This window comes from Eptatretus burgeri, chromosome 12 (genome assembly GCF_056783735.1).
Source record: "Eptatretus burgeri isolate ZD-2024b chromosome 12, Ebu_testis_v1, whole genome shotgun sequence".
In the NCBI taxonomy this organism is placed as follows: Eukaryota; Metazoa; Chordata; class Myxini; order Myxiniformes; family Myxinidae; genus Eptatretus; species Eptatretus burgeri.
In genome coordinates, this window is record NC_140972.1 from 38,173,490 (window position 1) to 38,199,213 (window position 25,724).

General features: G+C 43.0%; 1 protein-coding gene across 4 annotated transcripts in view; it reads left to right on the forward strand.

Moving 5' to 3' along the window:
* The first annotated feature begins 333 nt into the window (after positions 1–333).
* Positions 334–25,724, forward strand: part of LOC147015436 (actin filament-associated protein 1-like) — a 196,914-nt gene continuing 171,523 nt past the window's right edge. For 2 of the 4 annotated variants that reach the window (XM_085850187.1, XM_085850190.1), the window contains exon 1: positions 12,119–12,323. In XM_085850187.1, the coding sequence (XP_085706313.1) occupies positions 12,134–12,323 (190 nt within the window). In that variant the 5' untranslated portion in view covers positions 12,119–12,133. Of the gene's footprint in view, positions 449–12,118; positions 12,324–25,724 lie in introns of those variants that run through there. The other 2 variants (XM_085850195.1, XM_085850193.1) reach the window with 2 other exon arrangements.

Sequence of the window (25,724 nt, forward strand, 5' to 3'; positions counted from 1 at the left end):
CGAACATAATATTTCAAGGTATGGGCGTCGATTGGTGGGGGACGGGGGGGGACATGTCCCCCCCCCCACTTTTTATCAAGGGGGGGGAGACAACATATCGATTGTCCCCACCCCCCCCCCCCACTTTTTTCATTGAATGTAAGTTACGTAAGACAAAACGAGCTGCTCTAATACAACCAGGCCGAGATGCTCCTCAAATACAAGAATAAATTTTTAAATCTGTATTAAAGTTTTATTGGTCTATTATAGTTCTAGTAAAGATGATAGGTTAACAATTCAACATTGAGAATCCGTGCTTCCCAAGCCATGGTCTCCAAGCGGCCAAGCGGCCATAGCTACGTCGCTTTTTGATCCTTCGATGTCGGCTCTTCCTATCATTGCGAAGCAGAATTCGCCAAGCGTTGGATTGTTCACCCACTAACAGAGAACGTGACCTGGACATTTTGAGGTATGTTCGGACGTTTTCGGACTTTGTATCGTCATTTTATGAGTGTTTAAATAAATCGCGTCTTCATGGCCCGGAGCGCCACGCCTCGGATAGTGTTAGGCCGCAACGACTCGGGGCCCTTTTAGCGACCAAAATAGTTTATTTCACCTTTCTAACTTATATCGCCGGATGCCTGATGTTATTACCTGCACGATGATGTGTGTGTTTAATTTTTGTGACTTTGCACCGTCGAGTTGTAAGCCAATAAAAGATTTCGCGGCCTGGTATGCTGATTGAGATGGTGGATCTTGTGCAGCATGACGCAGTTTCACTCTACCGGCTCGCATGAACGAACGGAAAGATATTTTGTTATTCTGTTTTCATATTTCGCAGTCGACAACAGTGGCCGAAATCCCAACGTTGAAAACCGGGTGAAAATCGAAGGAAAGTGGGTATTTTGGCGACTAAATTAGCTTTGAATACTTGGGAAACATAAAATAAAATGCGCTGATTCACTCGCTTTTGCGGCGGTTAATGTAAATAATTTTTTCATCGGTACTTGGACTTAAAGTTATATATAACTTATAGTTATAGGTACTTGGACTTGGACATCGGTATTGACCTACAAAACGAGAGGTATCAATCGGTCATCGGACTTATGAGGATTAAATTATACATTTTAAAAGGTAGCTGTTGAAAAATATGCAAAATTCACTGAAGCGGTTCGGACAAACGAACGGAAAATTATTTTTGAATTCTGTTCTCGGATTACACAGTATCTATAGGGTAGTAATGAGATTACCTCGAAAATCCGATTAAAAAGGCTTGGGCTTAGTAGCTTAGCCACGACTTGCAATTTTTACGAGGAAAAATAACGTTCCGGAAGAAATTTCTCTTCCGCCATCATCCGAATAATTTTCCGTTTGCACGAGGACAAAGACGAAGGAGAGACCGACAGAATAAGGTGTCTCATTAAACTGTGTGATTGAGAATGATTAAATTAGAGATTTTAAATGCAGCGTTGAAAATAAAATAAAGAGGATTGTCAGCTTCTTGTTCACCATGTCGACCCCACAACGGTTCTGGACCCCTTCAACGACCAAAATGGTTTATAACTTATATCGCACTATACTTAAACAAAACGTACGGGCATGCACTATATATACTTAAACAAAACGTACGGGCACGCACAATAATTAAACAAATCGTACGGGCGCGCACTATATATAGTTAAACAAAACGTACGGTACGCACTATATATACTTAAACAAAACGTACGGGCACGCACTATAATTAAACAAATCGTACGGGCATGCAATATATATACTTAAACAAAACGTTCAGGCACGCACTTAACTAAAACAAAACGTACGGGCACGCACAATAATTAAACAAAACGTACGGGCACGCACTATATATACTTAAACAAAACGTACGGGCACGCACTATATATACTTAAACAAAACGTACGGGCACGCACTATATATACTTAAACAAAACGTACGGGCACGCACTATAATTAAACAAATCGTACGGGCACGCACTATATCTACTTAAACAAAACGTACGGGTACGCACTATATATACTTAAACAAAATGTACGGGCACGCACTATACTTAAACAAAACGTACGGGCACGCACTATATATACTTAAACAAAACGTACGGGCACGCACTATATATACTTAAAACGTACGGGTACGCACTATATATACTTAAACAAAACGTACAGGCACGCACTATACTTAAACAAAACGTACGGGCACGCACTATAATTAAACAAATCGTACGGGCACGCACTATACTTAAACAAATCGTACGGGCACGCACTATATATACTTAAACAAATCGTACGGGCACGCACTATATATACTTAAACAAAACGTACGGGCACGCACTATATATACTTAAACAAAACGTACGGGTACACACTATATATACTTAAACAAAACGTACAGGCACGCACTATACTTAAACAAAACGTACGGGCACGCACTATATATACTTAAACAAAGGCACGCGGTTTCAAAGTTGTGTTTTTTTTGTTTTTTTTTTGCATGTACGGGCACACACTAGTGGAAATGATGAACGTATTTACAAATATACAAACTATGTACAATAATTGGAAAGAAGAGAGTGCACGTCCGGACGGCAACAGATCTTAATCCCTCGTCTCGTGGTTTGTGAGAGGTAAAGAATTACATAAATGTTCACATTCCAGCCGATTTTAGCTCATTCCTATAGTGAACCCTTTTGATGGCATGCAAATCAAGAATACAATCTTTAACGATGACGCTAACTATGAACCAATAATATCATAATCATCTCACTCAACTTTAGCTCATTGGTTAATTAAATAAAATGATGAATATTAATAATCCCAGGTAATAAAATGCCAGGGTATCTGACCCTAACCAAAAGTAATAAAAGTAATAAGTGCGTATCCAGGAACTAAGCGAGTAATGGAATGTTAAGTTGGGAGCTCAGATGCTAAATTAAGAACTGAACTCGTATTAGCGCTCTTTTAGTAATACATGTGCTACGCAAAGCTTATCACATGTCAACATTGTGCCTGGAGGTATAGTGACCTAGCCAAAAGTATGTTTACCTTAAAAATGCCCTGTTACGCAAAAATAACCCTTATAATTCACATGTCAAAATTTATTAAACTGAAATGTAATTCCCTTCTCGTTTCATAGAGGATATGGATATCAGAAAGTTTTTTCGCAACAGCATCAAGTAGCACATCCCCCGACCACTCTCCTAGAGCAATCAAGTTCCCAGAAAGAGGTGCACGATTCAAAGGAGAAGATAGCAGAAAAGGGTGCATGTGCGAGTACTTGGCCTAATTTCCCAGATCAGCCTTTTCAACCTCATGATGTCAGTTGTATCCCAGTCGAAATACTGCCAAACCAAAGTTCAAGTTTCAACAACAGTGGTTCAAAGATTTTCTGTGGCTTCATTTTGATCAGAGCATCGGCGGTGTACTCCGTCACACCTGTACGGACGCTTCTCGTGAAAAACTTACCGAACTTGCCCGCTGTGCAGAAGACTCATTTGTTTCAAAGGGCTTTCGGAACTGGAAAAAGGCTACAGAAAAATTCAGACCACACGGACGATCAAACGTACATAGGCTTGCCTCTGAAAATCTGAAGTGTCACAGAAGTCAACCTGGTGTCCATGTGCAGCTGAGCAGCAAACTGCTAGAAGAGCAAAGATCTGCACGGTCAGCACTTCTGAAGATTATCACCTCACTGCAATATTTAGCCCAACAAGGTTTTGCAATTCGTGGTAAGGATGCCTCTGAAGGGAATTTCAAAATGCTCTTACAGTTGCGGGCCGAGAATGATGTAAACCTCAAGACGTGGCTGTCAAGGAAGATGACGTTCACAAGTGGAGAAATTGAGAACGGAATTCTACAGTTGATGAGTCATGCCATCCTCAGAAATATCTGCAGTAACGTGAATGAAATGTCCACTCAGTTCGGACTCGTAACTGATGGAACGCAAGATATTCAGGGTAATGAGCAGGAGTCGGTGTGTGTGCGCTATGTGACGGATTCCTTTGCTGTTCAAGAAGATCTCATCGGCCTCTACCAAGTATCGTCAACAACAGGAGTATCACTTTGTAAGATGCTTCAGGATGTCCTAATTCGGTGTCGACTCCCTATTGAACACCTTAGAGTGCAGACTTACGATGGGGCAAGCAACATGTCCGGAAAGTACAAGGGCTGTCAAGCACAGCTAAAAAAAACTCCAACCACTGGCCAATTATGTTCACTGTGGAGCTCATGTCACCCAACTCATTACATCCAAAGCCCTACAAACTGCACCGTTCATAAGAGATGCCCTTGATTATGTCCAGGTAATCAGCAACATCTACAACAACTCTGGAAAATTCAAGCATCTGTACTTGAATATCCACGCTGACGATGCTGACACTCCTTGCCCCACACACCTGAGGCCAATTTGCCCGACGCGTTGGTTAACTCGTTCTCCTGCCGTGAAATCGATATTGGCTAACTATGAAGCGGTACTGGATGCCCTTCAACAAGCAAGTGATGACTTTGGTACGAACACGGCATCGCGAGCCAACGGTATTCGACGCTGCCTTTCATCAGGAAAGTGTGTTCTCGGTCTGTTTGCCTCTGTTGAATTTTTAAAAGTCATCAACAGCGCATCTGAGAACTTGAACGAGTACTTCACATCAACCGACCTCATGGCGTATAGGGACTTGGGTGAAATGCTCCTGTCTGGGTCATTCAAACCACAAATAGTCCGCAAATATCCCGAACTGTCGGATTCCCTAGAGGAAGAACTTGGCTTCTTTCGTAACCAGTTCATTGGTTCATCTGTTGAGGATTACCATACGATATTTGTAGACATGGTGCCGGAAGTCCGTCGAATGTTCCCACAGGTAGAACGTTTGCTTCGGCTTCTATTGGTTTCCCCAGCAAGTTCATGCGAAGCTGAACGGTCATTCAGCGCACTCAGACATATGAAGACTTGGTTACGTTCCACAATGACCCAACAACGCCTCAACCATCTCATGATCTGTCATGTTCACCAAGATCGTCTGACTGCACTTGACCCCCAAGACATTGCTGCAAAGTTTTTAACTTGATCGGCAGACAAGAGGGTTCATATTTTTGACAAGTTTTAAGGAAAGTTGACCGTACTCGTGTAATATCAATTTGTATGTCAGTCTAGTTTTCAGTTTATGTTGAGTGAATCAGTTCAAGGGTCGTGAGAAGGAGGCTTGATAAACAAATCTTTATATATATATATATATATATATATATATATATATATATATATATATATATATATATATATATATATATATATATATATATATATATATATATATATATATATATATGCATTTCTTTGATGACACTTGAAACTTTGAAATGTGTATGATTCATGTTTAATTTTGCTCCATCTGCTTACATTTGATAGAGATGGTCAGATTAATTTAAGGGATTTGTGTGATCAGAAGGCAGCATGTCAACGAGCGTATAAAATCAAGAATTTGCAAGGGTAGAGTTGCTATGTCCACGCCGGCACGAAGTGGGCTTCGTGATCTGGACATGCAATGTCCCCCACTTTTCAAAAGCAATCGATGCCCATGTTTCAAGGTAAACCCTGAGTTGAGACATTGTTTCAAGAATAAACTGTGGTGAGGTTGTTTATGATGAGGGAAGGAGGGGGGAGCATACACCAGTTATCAACTGGATAAGATGTGGCCAAGGCTTTCAGGAAGGAGATTGGTTGGAGTGTTCAGCCTTGAAGTTATCAACGAGATATTTTTTGGGCATGCCTCAGGATAGACAGACACTGATTTCAAGCCTTAAGGGGTGACAAGAACTTGCCCTCATTTGGGTTAGCCTTCCATATTGAGAAAGCAAGATGGTTGACTGCAACAGTCTCACTTCAGGATTCAATGAACCATGGTCAAGAGGATGGATAGGACAGCTGTAGATGGGAGGGGAGAATCTGGTGCATGAGAGAGAGTGTTGGCTCTTGTAAAAGTATTCTCATGGTGAATCATTATTGGATGCAGTGGCTATGGAAGCCCAATCATTTTGTGGGAAGGAACGGTATACTGCAGTCCCTGTCAGTTGGATCTGGAGTCCCATCGACATCACTCTCTAACAATAGCCAGACATGTCTGAGTTTGACAAGGATATGTTCACATGAGCCAAGAGGAACAGGAGAAGTTCGTTGGAATATTCTCCATTACCATGTCCTGAAGGGAGGATGCACCGTTACCAGAAATGGTGGTTGGAAAACTCATAAATTGGGTCAGACCCATGGAATCGCAACTGGTTTTCGCAGCAATATTGCTGATTATATCTTTGGTATCCAAAGGGATGGTCATAACCTTCTCAGCTGAGGCTTCCACTCAGAATTTGCACAGTGAAAGTGATCAAGTTGCTTCCAGCTCATGCTTCATTGGTTGGGTTCAGGATCTAAATGGTGAACCCATGTTGCATCCCTCTGTATCTCTTTCCAGCATTGATTCGGACATTTGTCACTTTTGCTTTTTCTGATGCTTTGTTTGCATTTTGTGTACTCATCTTAATGACAACATTTTTTTCAGACCCAAACATTTGCTTCAGGATATTTTTGACAATAGCAACTGAAATGTGCAATATATCATCAATATTGAAAAGAACCAACCAACCTCTGGTCTTTTCAAAATTTTAGCATCATTATCATTACATCATGTGATTGTGGGGATATCTCTTTCACCTATTATTTTCCTGTTTTAAACTCATTGGTCCAACCCTTTTGCTGTTCTACAGCAGCATCCCAAAGCCAAAGGATTTCATTACCAAATTAGTATGTACTGGACGACCCGTGAACCCGTTGTGACAGCGGTTGATCAAAAAAAACATTAAAAAAAAGACATCTCCAGCTAACTATACCGCTGAGGTTGTTTGCATTGATCAAATAATCACAAAAGAGTACTTCACTGAATCGGGAAATGTTTTTTTAATAATTTTTTTAATTGCCCGATTTGAACAAAACTTGATATTTTGCGTCAATGTGAAAAAAAAACGGAGAAAAGAAAGTCGAAGAAATTATTGTGCTTAATTTTCTAAACACAATTTTATTAATTAATTAAAAAATAAGAACAGAGTTCAATTTGTTCGACCACTTTATTAGCGTGGAACGACAATAATCAAACAACTATTGAACAGGTTGAAACGCCCACATCCCTGGCTCCGGCTCAGGCTGCGCATGCGCACTGGCACAGGGGACCGTCGATATGAAGAAGTACCCTAAAGTACAATGTTCTGTAATTAACACGGAAATATTAGGTCAAAATGGCGATGTTTATTTTATGCTTAAAAATAAATCGTTCTTGTGGTGTAGCCTGCGGGCATGCAGGGCGGGGCATGATGATGATGCATGATGGGCATGATGATGGGAGGAGGGGTCAGCGTGGTCATCGGGTCTGCAAGGGATATAAGGTGTGCGCGCCGCCTGAGGCGTTGTAGTAATGCGGGAGTCGCCCGGCTCGTGAGTGTGCGGAGTACGTAATAAAGGAGAACCGCGGGCAAAGTACGCCCGCGCTCGCGCTTGTGCAACACAGCCCGGCTCGACTGTTCCCCCGCTCGTGTCTGCCTGCTAAGCATCTTCTATTCGGTACATCACAGTTGGCTGACGAGGATCTTCGGATCGGCGTGTGCAGGGCGGCAAGTAACCCGTGCGGTTCCAGGCTACGGAGCCAAGGGTCTCGCCAGCACGAGCATGGCAGAAGGTCGGGGCATGGCGCACGGACGCATACCCGTGTTCGGGGGAGATGAATTCGAGTTGTTTTCTGAACAGTTGGGTTGCTACTTTCGCGCGAATGATGTAGATGATGAAGAGAAACGCAAGGCGATCTTGCTCGCCTCACTATCAACGGAGCACTACCGGCTGCTGAGTGATTTGGTGGCTCCAAATAAGTCCAGTGATGAAGGGCTATCGTTTCAGGACATCGTGGCGAAAATGAAGACCCACTTGGCGCCAGAGAAGTCGTTACATCTCGCGCGGTTCCAGTTCGATCACCTCGCTAAGGGTGGCGAGGAGCGTGTTGCAGACTTCGTAGCACGGGTGAAGCATTTGGCTGTGCCGTGCAAGTTCACGACAGAGGAGCGTCCGGCACGGCTCAGAGATCGTTTTATTTCTGGTCTGCGAGACGCAAAGATGGTAGCAGCCATCCTGCGGTTGACCGACATCACATTCAACTCGGCGGTCGGGACTGCTTCGTCTGTCGAGCAGACACTCACGGATGTCCGCACCATTGCTGGCCAGGACGTAATGAGTAGCTCCAGCTGGGGCATGTCGGCTAATCCCGAGGTCCACGCGGTGACCGCACAGGTGCCGCAGGTCGCGCAGCCCGGAGTCCGCGCGATGGCTCAAGTGCCGCAGGTCGCCCGCGCGCCTGGCGGTGCGGGACGAGGGCACGCACCGCAGCACGGTCGCACCGGGAGCGAAGGGGCTTTCCAGGGGTGCTGGGGGTGTGGGGGTCCGGACCTGCGACAAATGTGCCCGTATAAGAACACCGTGTGTTTGCATTGTCAGAAGGTGGGACATTTGAAGCGTGTGTGTCGGATGGCGGGGGCCTCCATTGGGGTCTTGGATGACGAGGTGCGGGAGGACCCCAGTGACCTGGAGATCGGCCTGCAACCGGGGCATGACGATGCCGGCGAGCCGGAGCAGGAGATGCAACCACGGTTGAGTCTGTTTTCCGTTGGTTCGGAGATGACGACGCCTTTCACGGTGGAGGTCGAAGTGAATGGCGAACCGACCGTGTTTTGCGTGGATACCGGGGCTGCGGTGTCGGTCATGGGTGAGCAGGCGGCTCGTGGTCTTCGTGGTGTTCGCCTGGTCAAAACAGCCTTGTCACTGTACACGTACACCGGTGAAGCGATTGCACCGCTTGCGAGGGCCGACGTCTCAGTGCGCTACCGAGGTCGACGCTCTCGGTGTTCGTGGTGCGAGGGGAGGGGCCCGCCCTTTTGGGTCGGGACTGGCTGGCGCACCTCGGGCTGGATCTCCGGTTCGTACCTCCAGGTGTGCCGGTGCTCTCTTCGATGCCTTCGTCGAGTACCGAGGGCGAGGTTCTGGCGGCGGGAGCCGCGTCGATGCAATGGGAGCGGCTGTTCGTTGCTGCCTGCGGCGGTGATGTACGGTTCGGGAGCGGCGAGAGCCGTATCAGCTCTCGCGATGAGTTCCCGCGCTTCGGCAGCGTTCGTGAGGCAATGCACGCCGGTGTTGGTCGAGCAGCTTCAACAGGTTGCGGTGAGCCCGTGGCGTTAAAGGGAGTCGCGAGTCACAACATCGAGTCGACAACCAAGAAACGGACTCGTGATGTGGGTTGTGGGTTGCTGTTCATGGCATATGTGTTTTTCCTTGCTCTAGTGATGCAGTTTAACGTTGTTGAAATAAATGCCAGCAGTTCCCGTGTGAGAGTGGGTTTGGCGGAGATCAATCAATGGGATTTGTATTATGATCAATGCGATGTGGTGGCTTTGGGAGCGCTGGTGGCGAATAAAAAGGTTGGGTTGGCCTTCCATTGTCCCGGGCCGCGGGTAGTTGCTTTGTCATGTGCTGGGATTTTATCAAAAGAACGCGCTGTACGGAAAAATGAGTTTGCAATGGTTCAAATGATGTTCGTAGTGATTTATAACGAGCCTATGGTTGAAGTGTGGTTTAAATGGAATTGCTACCGTCTAGCTGCCGTGTGCGTCTCGGAGATCGACTCGGAGCCAGGACTGGTGCGCTGGTCGGCGTTACCCCCACCTCTGGTTGCGAGCGCAGCTCTCTGTGTTCGCTCAAGGCCGTTTAGACGGGCGTTGGCGTCTCAACTGATTGTGGTGCGTGGGTTGTTTTGGAGCATTAAGTGCGTACAGCCAGCGGCGCTGTTCAGCGCCCTCGGCCAAGGTCGATCAAGGCTGGCGCTGGCGCCACGGCTTCCAGACAGCGGGCTTCCGGCCTCGGAATGTTTATCTAACCGGAGGCGTTTGATGGTGCCGGGGGAGGTTGGCTCGAGAGATCGCCACGGCCTCGGCGAGGGCCATGTCAGCATGAGCCGCCTGGGGGCGTTTCCGCTGTGTAGGGCTGCTGTGCTTTTCGCCTTGCTGCTTCATATCGGTAACGCGGCCAGAGTTTGGGAGGTGCTGTGTCTTCGGAATCTGGCCGTGGCAGCTCCATTAACTCGCTTTCACGCATTATATGATGTGGTGTGCTGTTATACTTCGCTGTTTTCATTTTTTGTGCCTTGTCGACTATTATACTGAAGTCCTTCGTGTTGTTTATGCTTATTATGATGGTGATCATTTAATAATCATAGTTTTAGGAGGGAGGAGTGTGGTGTAGCCTGCGGGCATGCAGGGCGGGACATGATGATGATGCATGATGGGCATGATGATGGGAGGAGGGGTCGGCGTGGTCATCGGGTCTGCAAGGGATATAAGGTGTGCGCGCCGCCTGAGGCGTTGTAGTAATGCGGGAGTCGCCCGGCTCGTGAGTGTGCGGAGTACGTAATAAAGGAGAGCCGCGGGCAAAGTACGCCCGCGCTCGCGCTTGTGCAACACAGCCCGGCTCGACTGTTCCCCTGCTCGTGTCTGCCTGCTAAGCATCTTCTATTCGGTACATCACAGTTCTTTTTCTATATAATACTAAATGTTTGAGATTTTTCAATAAATCATTTCAAGCAAAAAAAAAAGAAAAGATAGCTCTCGCGAACTACACCGCTGAGGTTGTTTGCCATGATCAAATTCTCCCGAAGAGTACTTGACTGAATTGGGAATTGATTTTTTAATAATTTTTTTAATTGCCCAATTTGAACGAAACTTGATATTTCGCGTCAATGTGAAAAAAATAAAACGGAGAAAAGAAAGTCGAATAAATTATTGTGCTTAATCTTCTAAACACAATTTTATTTATTAATGAACACGGAAATATTAGGTCAAAATGGCGATGTTTATTTTATGCTTAAAAATAAATCGTTCTTTGTCTATTTAATACTAAATGTTTAGGATTTTTCAATAAATCATTTCAAGCAAAAAAAAGAAGAAAAGATAGCTCCAGCGAACTACACCGCTGAGATTGTTTGCATTGATCAAATTCTCCCGAAGAGTACTTGACTGAATCGGGAATTGATTTTTTAATAATTTTTTCGTCTCCCGATTTAAACGAAACTTGTTATTGCACATCACAGGAGAATGGTGAGGAATGTGGGCCGAAAATTTTTGCGCTATCATGTACCGTTTTGGTTGTATTTCAGGAACATATATACATACATACATGCATACATACATACATACATACATACATACATACATACATACATACATACATACATACAAGACGAGAGTTTTAGTAATATATAGCTTTCTCCAACTGTCATGTTTTACTTTGTCAAATATTTTGTCATGTCGCACTTTTGAAATTTGTCCATTTTGTCATGGAGTACGGTAGTACTCTGTATGGAGGGATGATATGGGGGAAAAATGGGATGATATCAGACTGAATGAATGCGAGTGGGATCAGATGATGCCACTCACGAACTCATTCAAGGATTTGACAGCTCAGATTGCTTGTGGTGTCAGGATTACCTTTCTCTCACTTCGTTCATATGAAGTACCTGGCTGCAGCCTGTACAGGTAGCATCCATCATTTGTTTGCTACGGAGAGTACCTGTGCCGCTGATACCATGGACCCTGCAGGTGAGACCAGGAATTTGGAATTTGGACCAGGGTGCCGGTGATAACTCGTCCACTCTGAGAAAGACACTGTGGGACATTTAACCTCCACGAATCAATACAGGCAGACGGGACTCCCAGTTTAATGTTAATTTAATTAATTAACGACACACACACACACACACACACACACACACACACACACACACACACACACACACACACACACACACACACACACACACACACACACACATTGATGCATCACCATGCTTGTGAAGCACTGGGGCAGTTTGGCGGGGATTCGAATCCAGACGAGCCAGCTCACAGTGAAGTGCGTGCATACCTCTTGGGTCTAGGGTCTAGGGTCTAGGTCTGGGGTACGCTGCCAGTATTTCCACCAGCGAAGCGGTAAATGCAAAGAACCACCAGGAGGAGCAGTCGTCAAACTGAATTGAGGTGGGTTTGATGGACGAGGGAGGGGGTGCGAGAAGGAGGAGTGGATGGCGGGGTGGACCTTGGCAAGCTGCTTGGTATACGAGGTGCAGCCGGACGCCGGGTTCACATCAGCCACGGTGGGCTCTGGACGTGGATATTACACGGCACAGTGGACGCCTGTCTGTGAAAGATTCACGGAGGCAATGAATGGGATTCGGAGTGATCAAAATGGATGGGACATGCACAAACTGAAAGGTAATGTGTGTTGGGGGGGGGGGGAGATATTACGTTTAACAAGCGAGGCACGTGTGAAGGTTATTGGTGATATGGTGTGCATCGACATACATGAACAATGTGCTGGTTGTTGTGGTGTGTGTGTGTGTGTATATAAACACACACACACACACACACACACACACACACACACACACACACACACAGATTGTGGGTGTGGCTGCACATATAAGCCCCTAACCAAATGGAGCATCATCGGTCTAGTACCCTACGGTGTCGAGGGGAGCTTGGAACACATTGTCGTTTGTACCTCCAAATGACGTGTCAATTATTGTATATTTATGCCTTGGATATGTTACACACACACACACACACACACACACACACACACACACACACACACACACACACACACACACACACACACACACACACACACACACACACACACACACACACACACAGTCAAATTTAAACCCAGATTCTTACAGCGGTGCCTTTGTTGCAGAAATTTTCCTCATTGTCGGTCACCATTGGATCATTTCCCAACCCTCACCCCTTCCCCAACCTCGGGCGAGGGTCACTATAATGCATCCACTCCCTTCTGTGGGTGCTTACATATCATTATCTTTCAATATACTGGAATATTTAATTTTGTGGGGTGGAGGAGGAAGGGTGCCGAGACAACCCCAATGCACCTCAGTTCCTGGTACAGATAGTGTGTAATTTCCACAAATAGACCTTCAGGATGTGATGTGTATAGTTATACTTCTCTTAATATTAATTTTCTTCCCCCACCATGTTGGAAACCAAGATGTGTGAATGGTTGTACATAATATGCTTTCGTGTTGCTGAATTACCTTTTATCCAGCGCAACCCAGAGGGTACAAATAATCGAAATTGGAGAAGAGGGCACGCCCTTTTCCATTGTTTCCAAGACATTGTGATGAAGTGCAGATGCTTGAACGAACAAGGAGATGTCCATCTTGAGCGGCAATGGGCGGCAGTGTTCAGATGGCATAACTGTGGCCCGTCTATCATTCTCACATCACGAGTGCACTTGTGCTCCCTTGGAATGCCATATGCACCGTGCTAGCTCAGCACGCATCTCGGCACAGCTGTGGTCTTTCTGACGATCAAGATCAGCTCCAAAAATGGACAAAAGCAGTCCCTGGTGGTCCAACCAATGCACCGTGTGGTCCTCTCATTGCCCAAGCATAACCCCATCGTCAGCAATTACTCTTTCCATCAATATCGATCCTGAAATACATCGGGAAAACGACATCTGTAAAAGCAGGGGATTGAAGAGTGCGAGTTATTGCGGTCATAGCTGTTGGCTTCCATAAGGACTTCAAGATGATGAATGTTCCATCATTGTGTGTTCACAATCATTTGCGCATTCCTCCATGTCAGATTCTTGGCCACACCTTATAATCAATCCCTTCGGAGTTCAACTCACCGGTCCGTTCTATCCTTTTCCTTTACTCTCACCTTCCGGATCCATTGTTTGACTCCATTTTTGTCAGGGTGTGACGTCATCTCATATTAGCATGCTTTGTGACCCCTGAAACACAGTTGCTGACGTGTCTTCCAGTAGTTCTCGAAACATGACTGAAAATTCCTGAAATGATAAATGCTTTGTTGGGATTTTTGTTGTGAAGGAATAATACTTTAATTTTGCATCATTGTATTTAGGAATACTTCTGTTTCTCATTTATTGCAGCTTTGGAATGTTCAATTAATTAATTAATTAATTAAACACCGGAATTGTTCCTCATGTCATGGAGCTCAAGCCTCTTCTTGCGTAACCAATGATTAGGATTGTTTTTACAGGCTGGATCCTTTCGTTTTAGTTGGACTTGCCTTTTGAAATCCCAGGTGGAGTTTCTGAAACCAGACGAGCAACGATGAAATACTGTTATACTAGAAGTGTGATGTAATCCCTCGGTTGATCCCTAATCCCCTGAAAAAGAATCGGAGAAACATGTGTACGGCCATGTTTGAGCCAGAAGCAAACATCTCGATGATCCAACATTCCTTGCTTTAGAATGAAGGTCCATATATGCAAACTGTATGAAGGAGAACTTATGAGCAGTGATTGTTCATGAACCTGCGCATCCTGCTTGTGAAATTGTCAGGATTTTATGGACGACTTGAACCTTGTGTTCCTCATGAATTTGCAAACAATCGGTCAGCTTGTACTGAGCACGCTGATTAGCAAGACTGCAAGCTTGTATTTTCTTATGGTCGTCACAACGACCCCCCCTCAACCAAACTCAGACCTTTGAAAAAATCCATTAAACATTTATATCAGGCAGGCTGTGCATTTATTCGTTTTTTTTTTTTACTGGTATAAGCTGAGGATTGGCTGAAATTCCAAGCACATGTTGAGGCTTGCACATCGACTGGAGCTGCAGCTCAAGCAATAATGACTTGTCGAATGAGTTATGGGATTATCACTGAATGTAACGTTCGCTCATGATACTACTACTACTTTGACTTGATGAATGGACTGAATTATTGCCACCTTCTTGTCAGGTCGGCCAGGGAAGGTCTTTTGCCCCAAGTCTTTCACAAACCAGCTGGCCAAAGTGACATTTGACTGGAGGTGGCAGGAATTTGAACGAGTAATTTGTTCAGGATGCCGGCGATAACTCACCCATTCTTCGTGAAGGACGCTGTTATCTACTAATTATCCCATATGGGACTCCAAATGCTACCTCCGTCCAAAACAATGCCCTTCCTGTGAAGCACCAAATGGACAGTTTATAGTCGGTTTGGGAATCGAACCCAGATGAGACACCTAAAATTGAGGGGTGCTCACTATCTCTGCACCATCCTGTTGGGCTCTGCTTTCAATAATAATTGGGTATTTAACCTGGATAATTTAATGTCTCCAATGATAAAATTAAAGTAATGTATGAGATAAAGCTGTGATGCCGGATGATGAGCTCTTCGGGTTACGGTTATGTTTGATGGTACCCAAATGGCCACTGGGGAAGAGCAAAGTATTTTGATGAGTAAAGATGGATGAAACCAGCAAGGAAGTCCAGTCACTGAGATTGCCAGAACTGAAAGTCAAACTCTGAGCTACTCGAACGTTCACAAAATTGTGACATGGAACAAAAGGTATATGAATCGGGGAAAGTTGGACGTTATAAAGAAAGAGATGGAGAGGACAATAACTGAAATTCTGTGGCTAAGTGAACTTAGATGGACTCTGACGATTACAAGGTGTTACTTTTTGGTTAAGAAACCTGTAAAAGAAATATAGTGGCAGTGATTTGCAATGAGAAGATACCAGGGTGAGTTCTTGGATATAACCCAGTCATTGATATGTTAATATCAGTGATGTTGAAAGGCCATCCACTGAACACCACCATTATTCAGATATACAGTATACTCCAACTTCCAGCAGCAAATGAATAAAATGTGAAGTTTTATGGAAAGTTGCAGCAATTGATATAGCAGGTGCCTAAAGGAGATGTTTTAATGATTATGAGAGACTGGAATGCAAAAAATGGAGAAGCAGGAGCGCCAGGGATTGCAGGAAAGCAAGGACTTGGTGTCTGAAATGAGCCAGAGGAGTGAATGCTGGAGCTCTGTGTGATGAATGCATTCGTAATTGCAAACGCATGGTTCAAACAAGCCAAACAGATGAGACTTCCCCTGATGGACAACATAGAAATTAAATTGACTGCATTCTGATCAAGAGAAAATGCAGAAGTGCTGTGCAATCTGCCATCACACTGCCAGGTGCAGCCTGTGGGACAGATCATGAACTTATTGCGTTGAAGCTATGAGTCAAATTGAGAAAAGTGAAAAAAAAATCCAAAATTCCGACCAGATATGACCTCGAAAACATCTAAAGATATATGCAAAAAAGGCAAAAAAAAAACATTTTGCAGAGCTGGACTTGGTTGGCAGAATGCGAGATGAATTGTGGCAAGAGGTTGAAGACATTAGAAATGAAGAGGCCAAACCAACATCCAAAAGCAAGCAGAAACAAGAAGACTAAATGGCAGTCAGAAGAGGCAATAGATATTGCAGACATAAGAAAGAGAGATGAAAACCAAAGGCACATCAATAGAGGAGATTAAGTGGATAAATACCAACTTCCAATGACAAGCGAGGGAAGGCAAACAAAAATATTTCAGAGGCATTCATAGAGATAGAAAGTGACAACAGAGTGGGGGGAAAAAAACAAAACATCATTAAAAAAAAAAGATCAAAGAAATCACAGGAAAGTTTTTGTCTAGGATTGGTGTCCTGAAGAGTAGAACAGGAAAGATCTGACGGAAGAAATCCAGGTGAAAGAAAGATGGAAAGACGATACCGAAACTTCATACAAATGAGGTAGCAATAAGGTGGCAACCTTCGAAGAGAGAGAATATGACCAAGAACCAATATTCATAAAATGTGAGGGACATGGAGCCCTGAAGGAGCTGGCAAATGTGAAAGCACCAGGTTCCAACGAAATGCCAATGTAACTCTTTAAGGTGGTAATTGATGTTCTGTTCAATGTTCTGAAGGTGGCAATTAAAATTTTAACAGCTATCTGTACACAGATCTGGAACAAGATCGTATGGCCCGAAATGTGGAAGCAGTCAGTCTACATAACATTGTCAAATAAAGGTGAGCCAAGAGAATGTTCAAATGGCCGGACCATTCCCTTGATTTCACATGCTAGCAAGATATTACTAAAGACCATTTAACACAGAATATAAGACTTTAATTAAGCTCAAAATTGTCTGTTGAGCAAGAAGGTTTCAGAAGAGAAAGAGGTACTAGAGAAGATGAAATCACAAATCTGAGGTGGATCGTGGAAAAAGCAAGAGAATATCAGAGAAAGGTGTATCTCTTTTATAAATTATAGAAAACTTTCAATTGTGTTGATTATTAATTGGTTTGGATTATGCTGAGAAAAATGGAGATGTCAGAGTACCTGATATTTTTGATAAGAAGCCGGGACACTAAACAAGAAGCTACAGTAAGAACAGAGTATGGAGAGAGAAAGAATGGTTTGGAATTGGAAAAGGAGTTAGACAGTGTTGTGTCAATCTGTATAGTGAGTGTCAATCCCCTTACTTAATCAATCTGTATAGTGAGTACATCATGAGGAAATCAAACTTGGATAATATGGAGGATGGAGTCAGGTTGGAGGAAGATGTATCAACAACCTAAGGTATGCTGATGATCCACTCTGTTGGCAGAAAGTAAAGAGGTTTTGATGAAACTGCTGCAAACAGTGAAGAAGGAAAGTGAAAAAGCTGGTATTTATGTAAACCGAAAAAAAACACGAAAATCTTGTCAATTGAGAAGATCGGTGTTCAAATTGGGAGACAATGACATGGAAGTAGTGGAAAGGTTTTATATTCCTTGTTTCTAAGATTGTAGTGAATTGAGAATGTGGAGGAGAAATTCATCGATGGTTCGTGTTTGGGAGAACAACAATGTCAGGATTGACAAAGATCTGGAAAGACAAAGATGTGACAGGAGCACTCGTAAGTATATAATTATTAACCAGTTTGATTTGGTCTGTTTGGTGTTCCCATCTGAAGAACAAAGTTAATGAGACTGCGATCGCAGATCCCATATATCATATGCATTGCGTTGATTGCCCATTATTACCTCTGCCACCAAAGGTGGGCGGAGGTTATGTTTTCACCCCGGTCTATCTGTTTGTCTGTGAGCAGGATATCTCAAAATGTTGTGGACGGATTCAGACAATTTTCTGGAGGTTGAGTGTGTTGGGTGTGAGACGAGGTTCTGGAGATCCGGATCCAGATACTATAATTACCTCTGCCACCAAAGGTGGACAGAGGTTATATTTTTTACTGCAGTCTGTCTGTGTGCCTGTTTGTTACTTGCGAAAATCTTCGATTTTTCAAGTATCGGTCGACTTTGTTATTCTTTCTGTCTGTTTGTCTGTCTGTCAAACACGTGCAAGACACAATACTAAACCAATCCTCGTGAAACTTCACCAAGTTATTGAGGTAGTCACAACTGAGAAGCCTATTGATTTTAAGGTCAAAGGTTATCTTGAGGTAAAATTTCTAAAATTGTCATTTTTCAGACGTTTGACTTGAGAGTTGAACATTATTTGCATATTGGGTCACTGAGCTGGTAAACCAATTATTCTGTGGTCAAAAGGTCACAGATCAACTCAAAGTCAAAATTTCTAAAATCGCCATTTTCCATTTGATTAACTTCAAATTTGAATAATAATAATTTCATATTGCAACATTTAAAATGATTATTCGATTATTTTGAGGTGAAAAGGTCAATTCAAGGTCAACGTTCTAAAATCCATTTTCATCTGAAAAATAATACATTTTCATCCGATTGACCTGAGCTTTTATTTAGATCGTCAATTTTAATTTTAATGAAATGAACAATTTAATGTATCCATGGCAACTTTTGTTTTTGGGTGGATGGATTTTGCAAGTGTTGTGTTCTGCATGATGTCTTTCTTGTTTGTCTGTTTGTTCCTTGTGAAAATCAAAGAATTTTAAGTATATTGGTTGGTCATGTGTGTTATTCTGTCTCTGTCTGTCTGTTATTTTGTCTGTCAATCGCCTGGAGATCACAATTTTAAAACTATCTTCACAAAATGGTAGAGTTGGTCAAACTCAAGAAGCCTCTTGATTTTGAGATCAAAAGGTCAAAAGGTCAACAACTTTGTTGAATTTCTAAAATCATCAATTTTTAGCCAATTTACTTGATATTTGAAGAGGATTTGCATATTTCGTCATTAAATTCAACAACTAATTAATTTTGAAGTCAACAACTTCGGAGCATTTTCTAAACTTGTCAATTTTCATCCGATTGACTTGAAATTTGAAGAGGATTTGTATATTTGGTCATTGAATTCAACCACCAATTATTTTTTAGGTCAAGTTTGCTTTCGGGATTTCGCAAGTATCGTGCCATATACGATGTCTTTCTTTTTTGTTTGTTTGTGAGCAGGATATCTCAAAAAGTTGTGGACGGATTTCGACGAAACTTGGTGGTCAGGTTGGGTGTGTGACAATGACAAATTTATTAGATTTTGGTGAATATCCGAATCCGAACAAACTGTAAACTGTTCAGCCTGGTGGAGGTAAGTGCTCTACGAGTGCCGTTCTAGTCTTCTAATGTTCTCGTAATTCATCAGAAAGTACAGGGTGCATCATAAGTTGCGTAATCCCTGACAACTACAAGTATAGCATGCATCCTTATATGTAGGGAATATATATACTCTCTGTACAAAATGTATGTAGACACCTAAAGAGCTGTATTTATTAATATTCCATCACATCTGCACATACATAATAACATTTTAAATGTCAAGAACGTGAGTATGTGCAGCATCATTTTCATAGTACAGTTTAATGCGTCTCCATGTTATCTTTGATATTAAACAGAACGAAACATCTTTTTGTATTGGAAGATAGTTGAAAACGCATTACGTACACCCTGATTAAGGTCATCTGCTGTGATAACGGTTCTTTGACAAATAATCATACTGTATATAATACATATATGGGTAATGCAACATCTGACGCACCCTGTACAATGACATCTTTTTAACCTTTTCCTTCATGTGATCTATATGCTTAATCCTTCACAAGCCTTGCATGCTAAACAAAACAGTTTCAATAATAAATTAAAATAACGAAACCATGTTTTTCATGAATTATGATTTCGTGATTTATGCTTCAGTATCGTAATAACAACATTAATGCATCAGAATCTAAGCCATCCAAGCACTGGTAAAGTAGTTGATGTGTGAAAATAAATATTTATGAAACAGAGTAGTTGCTGCTATGAAACAGAGTAGACGCTGCGGTTGTTTTGTATTCCATTGGTAGAGAGTTAAAACAGCCATTCAACTCCATAAAAAGCCATTGTTTAGCCAATGGTACAGTTGTCTTGTTTCAATGGATGTTATTTGTAAAAAAATTAAACATAGCCAAGAAAAAAAAACTATTGTTTATCTTCTATTACCATTCATCGTTATAATTCTTAATAATGAAGTGATGTTAATGATTTCGTTTCCAACTTGAATTGTGAAGAAAAGCTTAGTCGAAACAAAGATTGTCTATGATTGCAGATTCCTGGTTCAACTTTTAGTTGTTACGGAGTCTCAGGGGTTTCATTGCTGACACAGCATGGAACATGTTGAGAAATCCTCTCAGTGGTTTCAGGATAGACCCGCCTCTTTCAAAGCCTCTGTGTTATGAGGATGTGACTTTATGTGAATACATGCCATTGGAAGATTTACCACTGCATGACAAATTTTCCAAGAAATGAGATTCTCTACCCTAAATCTATCGATCTCATTCTTTCTCTTCCTTTCTCTCTATATGTCTCTCTCTCCTTATCTATCTATCTATCTATCTATCTATCCATTTATCTTTCTACCAATCTGCCTGGCTCTCTTTATCTTCCTACCGAGATCACTGTCTCTCTATTTCTCGATATATCTATCTGTCTATGTATCTCTCTCTATCTCTCTGTCGCTCTTTCCACTTTCCACAACTGTTGCTCAAAAACTTTGACGGTACATGTTGCATCCTTCCCAGTTCTATCTTTAGCTTATTTTCTTCCTCTTTGTTTTTTGTTTTGTTGTACCTCTCTCTCTCTCACTGTCTTGTCCTAGAGTGTGTGAGTGTGTGAGTGAGAGAATGAATATATATATATATATATATATATATATATATATATATATATATATATATATATATATATATATATATATATATATGTATCACAGTAACACATAGAACTCAGTAGAATGCATATCTCCGTCATGCAATGCCTGATCCTCGAGAACATATCAGGCCCAATACATTTTTGAAATATCATGCCATACAGTACGATATCATTTTTGGCCCTATCTCTCAATGGTGAAGAATCACTTTAAAAATCAAATAATTGTCGTGTCCAGATCTGCATTCAGATCTTCACCAAAATCGAATAAATTCTTCCTTGTCAGACACCCAGGCTGTCCGCCAAGTTTCGTCCGAATCTGTCCACAACCTTTTGAGATATTGTGCGATATATCATTTTTGGCTCTGTCTCTCAATGGTGTAGAATCACTGAAAAAATTATGGTAGACAGATGTGGATCTGGATATTCACCAAAATCTCATCAATTCGTCCTTGTCACACACACCCAACCTGCCCACCAAATTTCATCTGTATCCGTCCACAACTTTTTGAGATATCTTGCACACAGACAAACATGCAGACAAATTAAAAATCACTCGGAGTGACCACTTGGTGAAACGGAACGACACTCGATAGAGCGCATACCTCCGCCAGGCTGAACAGTTTACATTTTGAATCCCACTGAGAGGTCTGATCTGAATCCGGACCTCAACCAAAATCGAATCTGCTTGTTATTATTCTCTAACCAACTTTTCCACCTCGTTTCGTCACAAGTCGTCCACAACTTTTAGAGATAACATGCTATGCATAGTTTTTGGACTATCCCTCAATGGTGAAGAATCACTTAAAAAATTCTCGAATCTGGATCCGGATTCAGATACTCATCAAAATGGAATCAATTAGTCCTTGTCACACACCCAAGCTGTCCATCAAGTTTCATCCAAATCCATCAACAACTTTTTGAGATATCATGCAATATCGTTTTTCACTCCATTACTCAATGTTGAAGAATCAGTTAAAATTAAATAACTCTTGTTTCCAGATATGGATTTGGATCTTCACCAAAATTGAATCAATGATTCCTAGTGAGCCTGGTGTTGGCTCAGTGGTTAGGGTGGTGGCTTGGGATCCTAGGGTCCTGAGTTCAAGCCCCGTCGGCTGCTGAATTAATTCACCAGGGGGTTGACTCAGCCTGTCATCCTTCCGAGGTCGGCGAAATGAGTAGCAGTTCCAGTGTGTGTACTGGTAGAGGGGCACTGCATCAGCAACACAGTCGCACTTCAAGAAATGATAGCTACTACCCCGGCAGCTAAGCTGCCATACGACCACCACCACCAATGATTCCTAGTGATACTCCCAACCTGTCCACCAAATTTCGTGTGAATCGATCCATAACCTTTTGAGCTATTGTGCTATATGTCGTTTTTGGTCCATCTCTCAATGGTGAAGAATCACTTAAACAATTCTCAGATCCAGATCTGAATTCGGATCTTCACCAACATCTAGTGTTGCTGTCCTTCCACCGACACACACAAAAAAAAATTCAGAACGATTGCTTGAAAACTGTGGCCAAAAATCGTGCGACAATCACGACAGACCAACATACTTAGCAAAAAAAAAAATGTTTTTGCCAAGTATCGAACGGCTGAAAAATCACTCATAGAGTGACGCTTCGCAAAACGCAGCAGCACTCGGAAGAGCACATACCTCCTTCAGGCTGAAGAGTTTACATTTTGTATCTCACTGATCGGTCAGATTTGAATCCGGACCTTAACCAAAATCGAATCGGCTTGTTTTTGTCACCTAACCAACTCATCCACATTGTTTTGTCATGACTCGTCCACAACTTTGAGAGATATCCTGCTTCAAAGTTTTTGGCCCCATCTCTCAATGGTGAAGAATCACTTAAAAATTTTCGAATCGAGATTCACATCTTCACCAAAATCGAATTAATTAGTCCTTGTCACATACCCAACCAGTCCACACACTTTCTGCGGAATTAATCTATAACCTTTTGAGATATTGTGCTGTATATATATTTTTGGCCCAATCTCTAAATGGTGAAGAATCACTTTAAGTAATCGCCACATCCTCCAGAAGAAAAAGTCTGTGATGAGGTACACATTGTGGGTACCGAGTCGAGGAAGAATGTGAAATGCTTCTTTGTAGCCATCAAAAATTGGGACAAAAGTAATAAAGTGTTAGTTGGCAAACATATATTTGCTCAAACCACCTCGTTAATCTTTTGCAAGGTGAGAAAAGTGGTGACGTATTCCTTTAGAACAGAACTCTGTCACGTGCTCACGTTGAAGGGAATAAAAATGCTGACAAGTGTACTCTGTTTGTGATGGTGAATACCCTATGGTTAGTGACAATGAGCGATGTAGATGTCGAGCATCAACAACGACCATTCCTTGTTCTCCATTGTAAAGACTCAGGATGATAAAGGAGATGATAAACCCAAATTCGACAATAGCAATGGGGCAGTTGTCACAGTGCAGATGCAACGAAAATAATTTGTTGATAATGACACAGAAGAGTTGCCAGTGATTGAGAAGCAATTATTAAGTGATTGTGATGATTATTTTGGTGTGGTGTCTGATTCCAATACTTGTAATCTTTCTTCCTTGAGTGAATCATTGACTGCATCTCAGGAGGAAAAAAGGTGAATGAAGATAACAAAAGAGAATGTTGTTGATTTCTTCAATAAAACTTTTGGACAATGCCATGTATGAATTGGGGATTACTTTCCCGATATTAAAGCTCTATTTGTGGCTGCAAGGCCTCTCTTACAAATAAGCGATCCTGTACATAAGATCCTGTAAAAAAGAGGAATGAAAGAGTGAAGATGAGCAGTGATTCGTGATTTTGGTAGTTTTACCAGAAGGGGGTTGTTGGCGGACCTTGAGCGCCCTGTGGAAATGTGGCGGGGACAAATCGCAGAGAGAGCAGGGGGGCAAGGCTGGAGAGGAGTCGGTAGAAGACAGAAAGACCACCGACCAACCTGCGGTGATTGAGTGAGAGGCCCAAAGACTCGGCTTCATTGTGGGAGATGCTGATGATCTTAAATGCCCTGGTTTCGACAGCGTGAAGCCGAGAAAGGTGGGAGGCAGGAGCACCAGCCCAGAGGGGAGAGCAGTACTCCATCAGGCTATGGACAAAAGCTTAGTAAGTGGTCAGGAGCTCAAGAGGGCCGAGGAAGGACTTAGCACGACGGAGGATTCCCAGTCGGCGACTGGCTTTTGAGGCGAGGTTGGAAATGTGACTTTCCCAGGAAAGGTCATGGCAGATAGTGAGACCCAGAAGCTTGAAAGAAAAGACTTCTTCCAGAGGATTGTTGAGAAAGTGGATGGGGGGGTTTTGTAAACGGTCCTTTCGAAGAGACATAGTGAGAGTGTGAGCTTTGTCTGGATTGAAAGACATGTTCCACGTGTTGGACCAGTTTGTGATTTTATCCAGATCTGCAGTGAGCGAAGAAGCTGCTGCTTGCCGGTCTGAGGGATGACAGATGGTACGGCAGAGGGTGGAGTCGTCGGCAAAGAGAAATAGAGCATTTTCCAGAGAGTCCGAGAGATCATTGATGAAAACCAGAAAAAGAACAGGGCCCAGAACGCTACCTTGAGGAACTCCAGCCTGCACAGGAACGGGGGGGATGAAAGAACTCCATTTAGGGCCACACGTTGACTGCGACAGGAGAGGAAGTCTGCGAGCCATGAGTGGAGATGGCCTTGAATACCATGGGAAGAGAGTTTGGTGAGTAGGGCAGGGTGCCAGACTGTGTCAAAAGCACGTGACATGTCCAGGGATACGGCTCGGATTTCCTGTCTGGCATTGAGGACCTCCATCCATTGATGGGAGAGCAGAAGCAGCATATCCAGGGTAGAGTGACCTGGTCTGAAACCAAATTGATGATTGGAAATCAAGCCATTGGAGAAGAGGAAGGATTTCATGTCTGAAAGTTGGGTGCGACTGGGTAAAGTGGGTAGAGATAGTGATGGGTTTGGGACACAAGATTTAGCTGCAAACACCGAGTTTAGACATTCAGCTTTATCACGTGCGGTATCAGCAGTGCGGCCATTTGAGGTAAGGGAGGGGATGGAGGGGGAACATACACCAGAAACAGATTTGATTAGATGCCACCAGGATTTTGAGGAGGGAGAGAGGTTTGAGAGTTCAGACTTGAGATGAGAAAGATGTTGTTTTCTGGCTCTCCTGAGGGTAGATACACACTTGTTCCGAGCTTTGTGGAAAGAACTGAGATTGCCCTCAGTTTGGTTTGCTTTCCATGAGGCAAAGGCAAGTTGTTTCAGGACAACTGCCTCGCCACAAGCTTCAGTAAACCAAGGGCGGGAGGAAGGGTAAGACAACTGAACATGAGAGGGGATAAATCTGTGCATGAGGGAGAGCAAGTTTCTTTGAAAGAATTCCCAGGATGAGTTGATGTTTGAGAAAATCGTGAGAGGAGACCAGTCTGTAAGTTTGATGGCTGCTCGGAGACCCTGCCAGTCAGCTTGAGTGAAATGCCAGACTCGACGGAGGTGAGGTGGTTCTCTGATAACAGCCAGAGAGATGTCCACTTTGACAAGGACGTGGTCAGAAGAACCAATTGGAGCGAAGGAAGAGCAGCAGATATTGTCAGGGAAATTTGTCAAAATCAGATCCAGAAGAGATGGAGTACCATTGGTTGAAATCCGGGTCGGGAAGTTGACCGATTGAGTCAGTCCCAATGAGTCACAGAAAGCTTTTGCTGAGGTGCCATGGCAGGTGA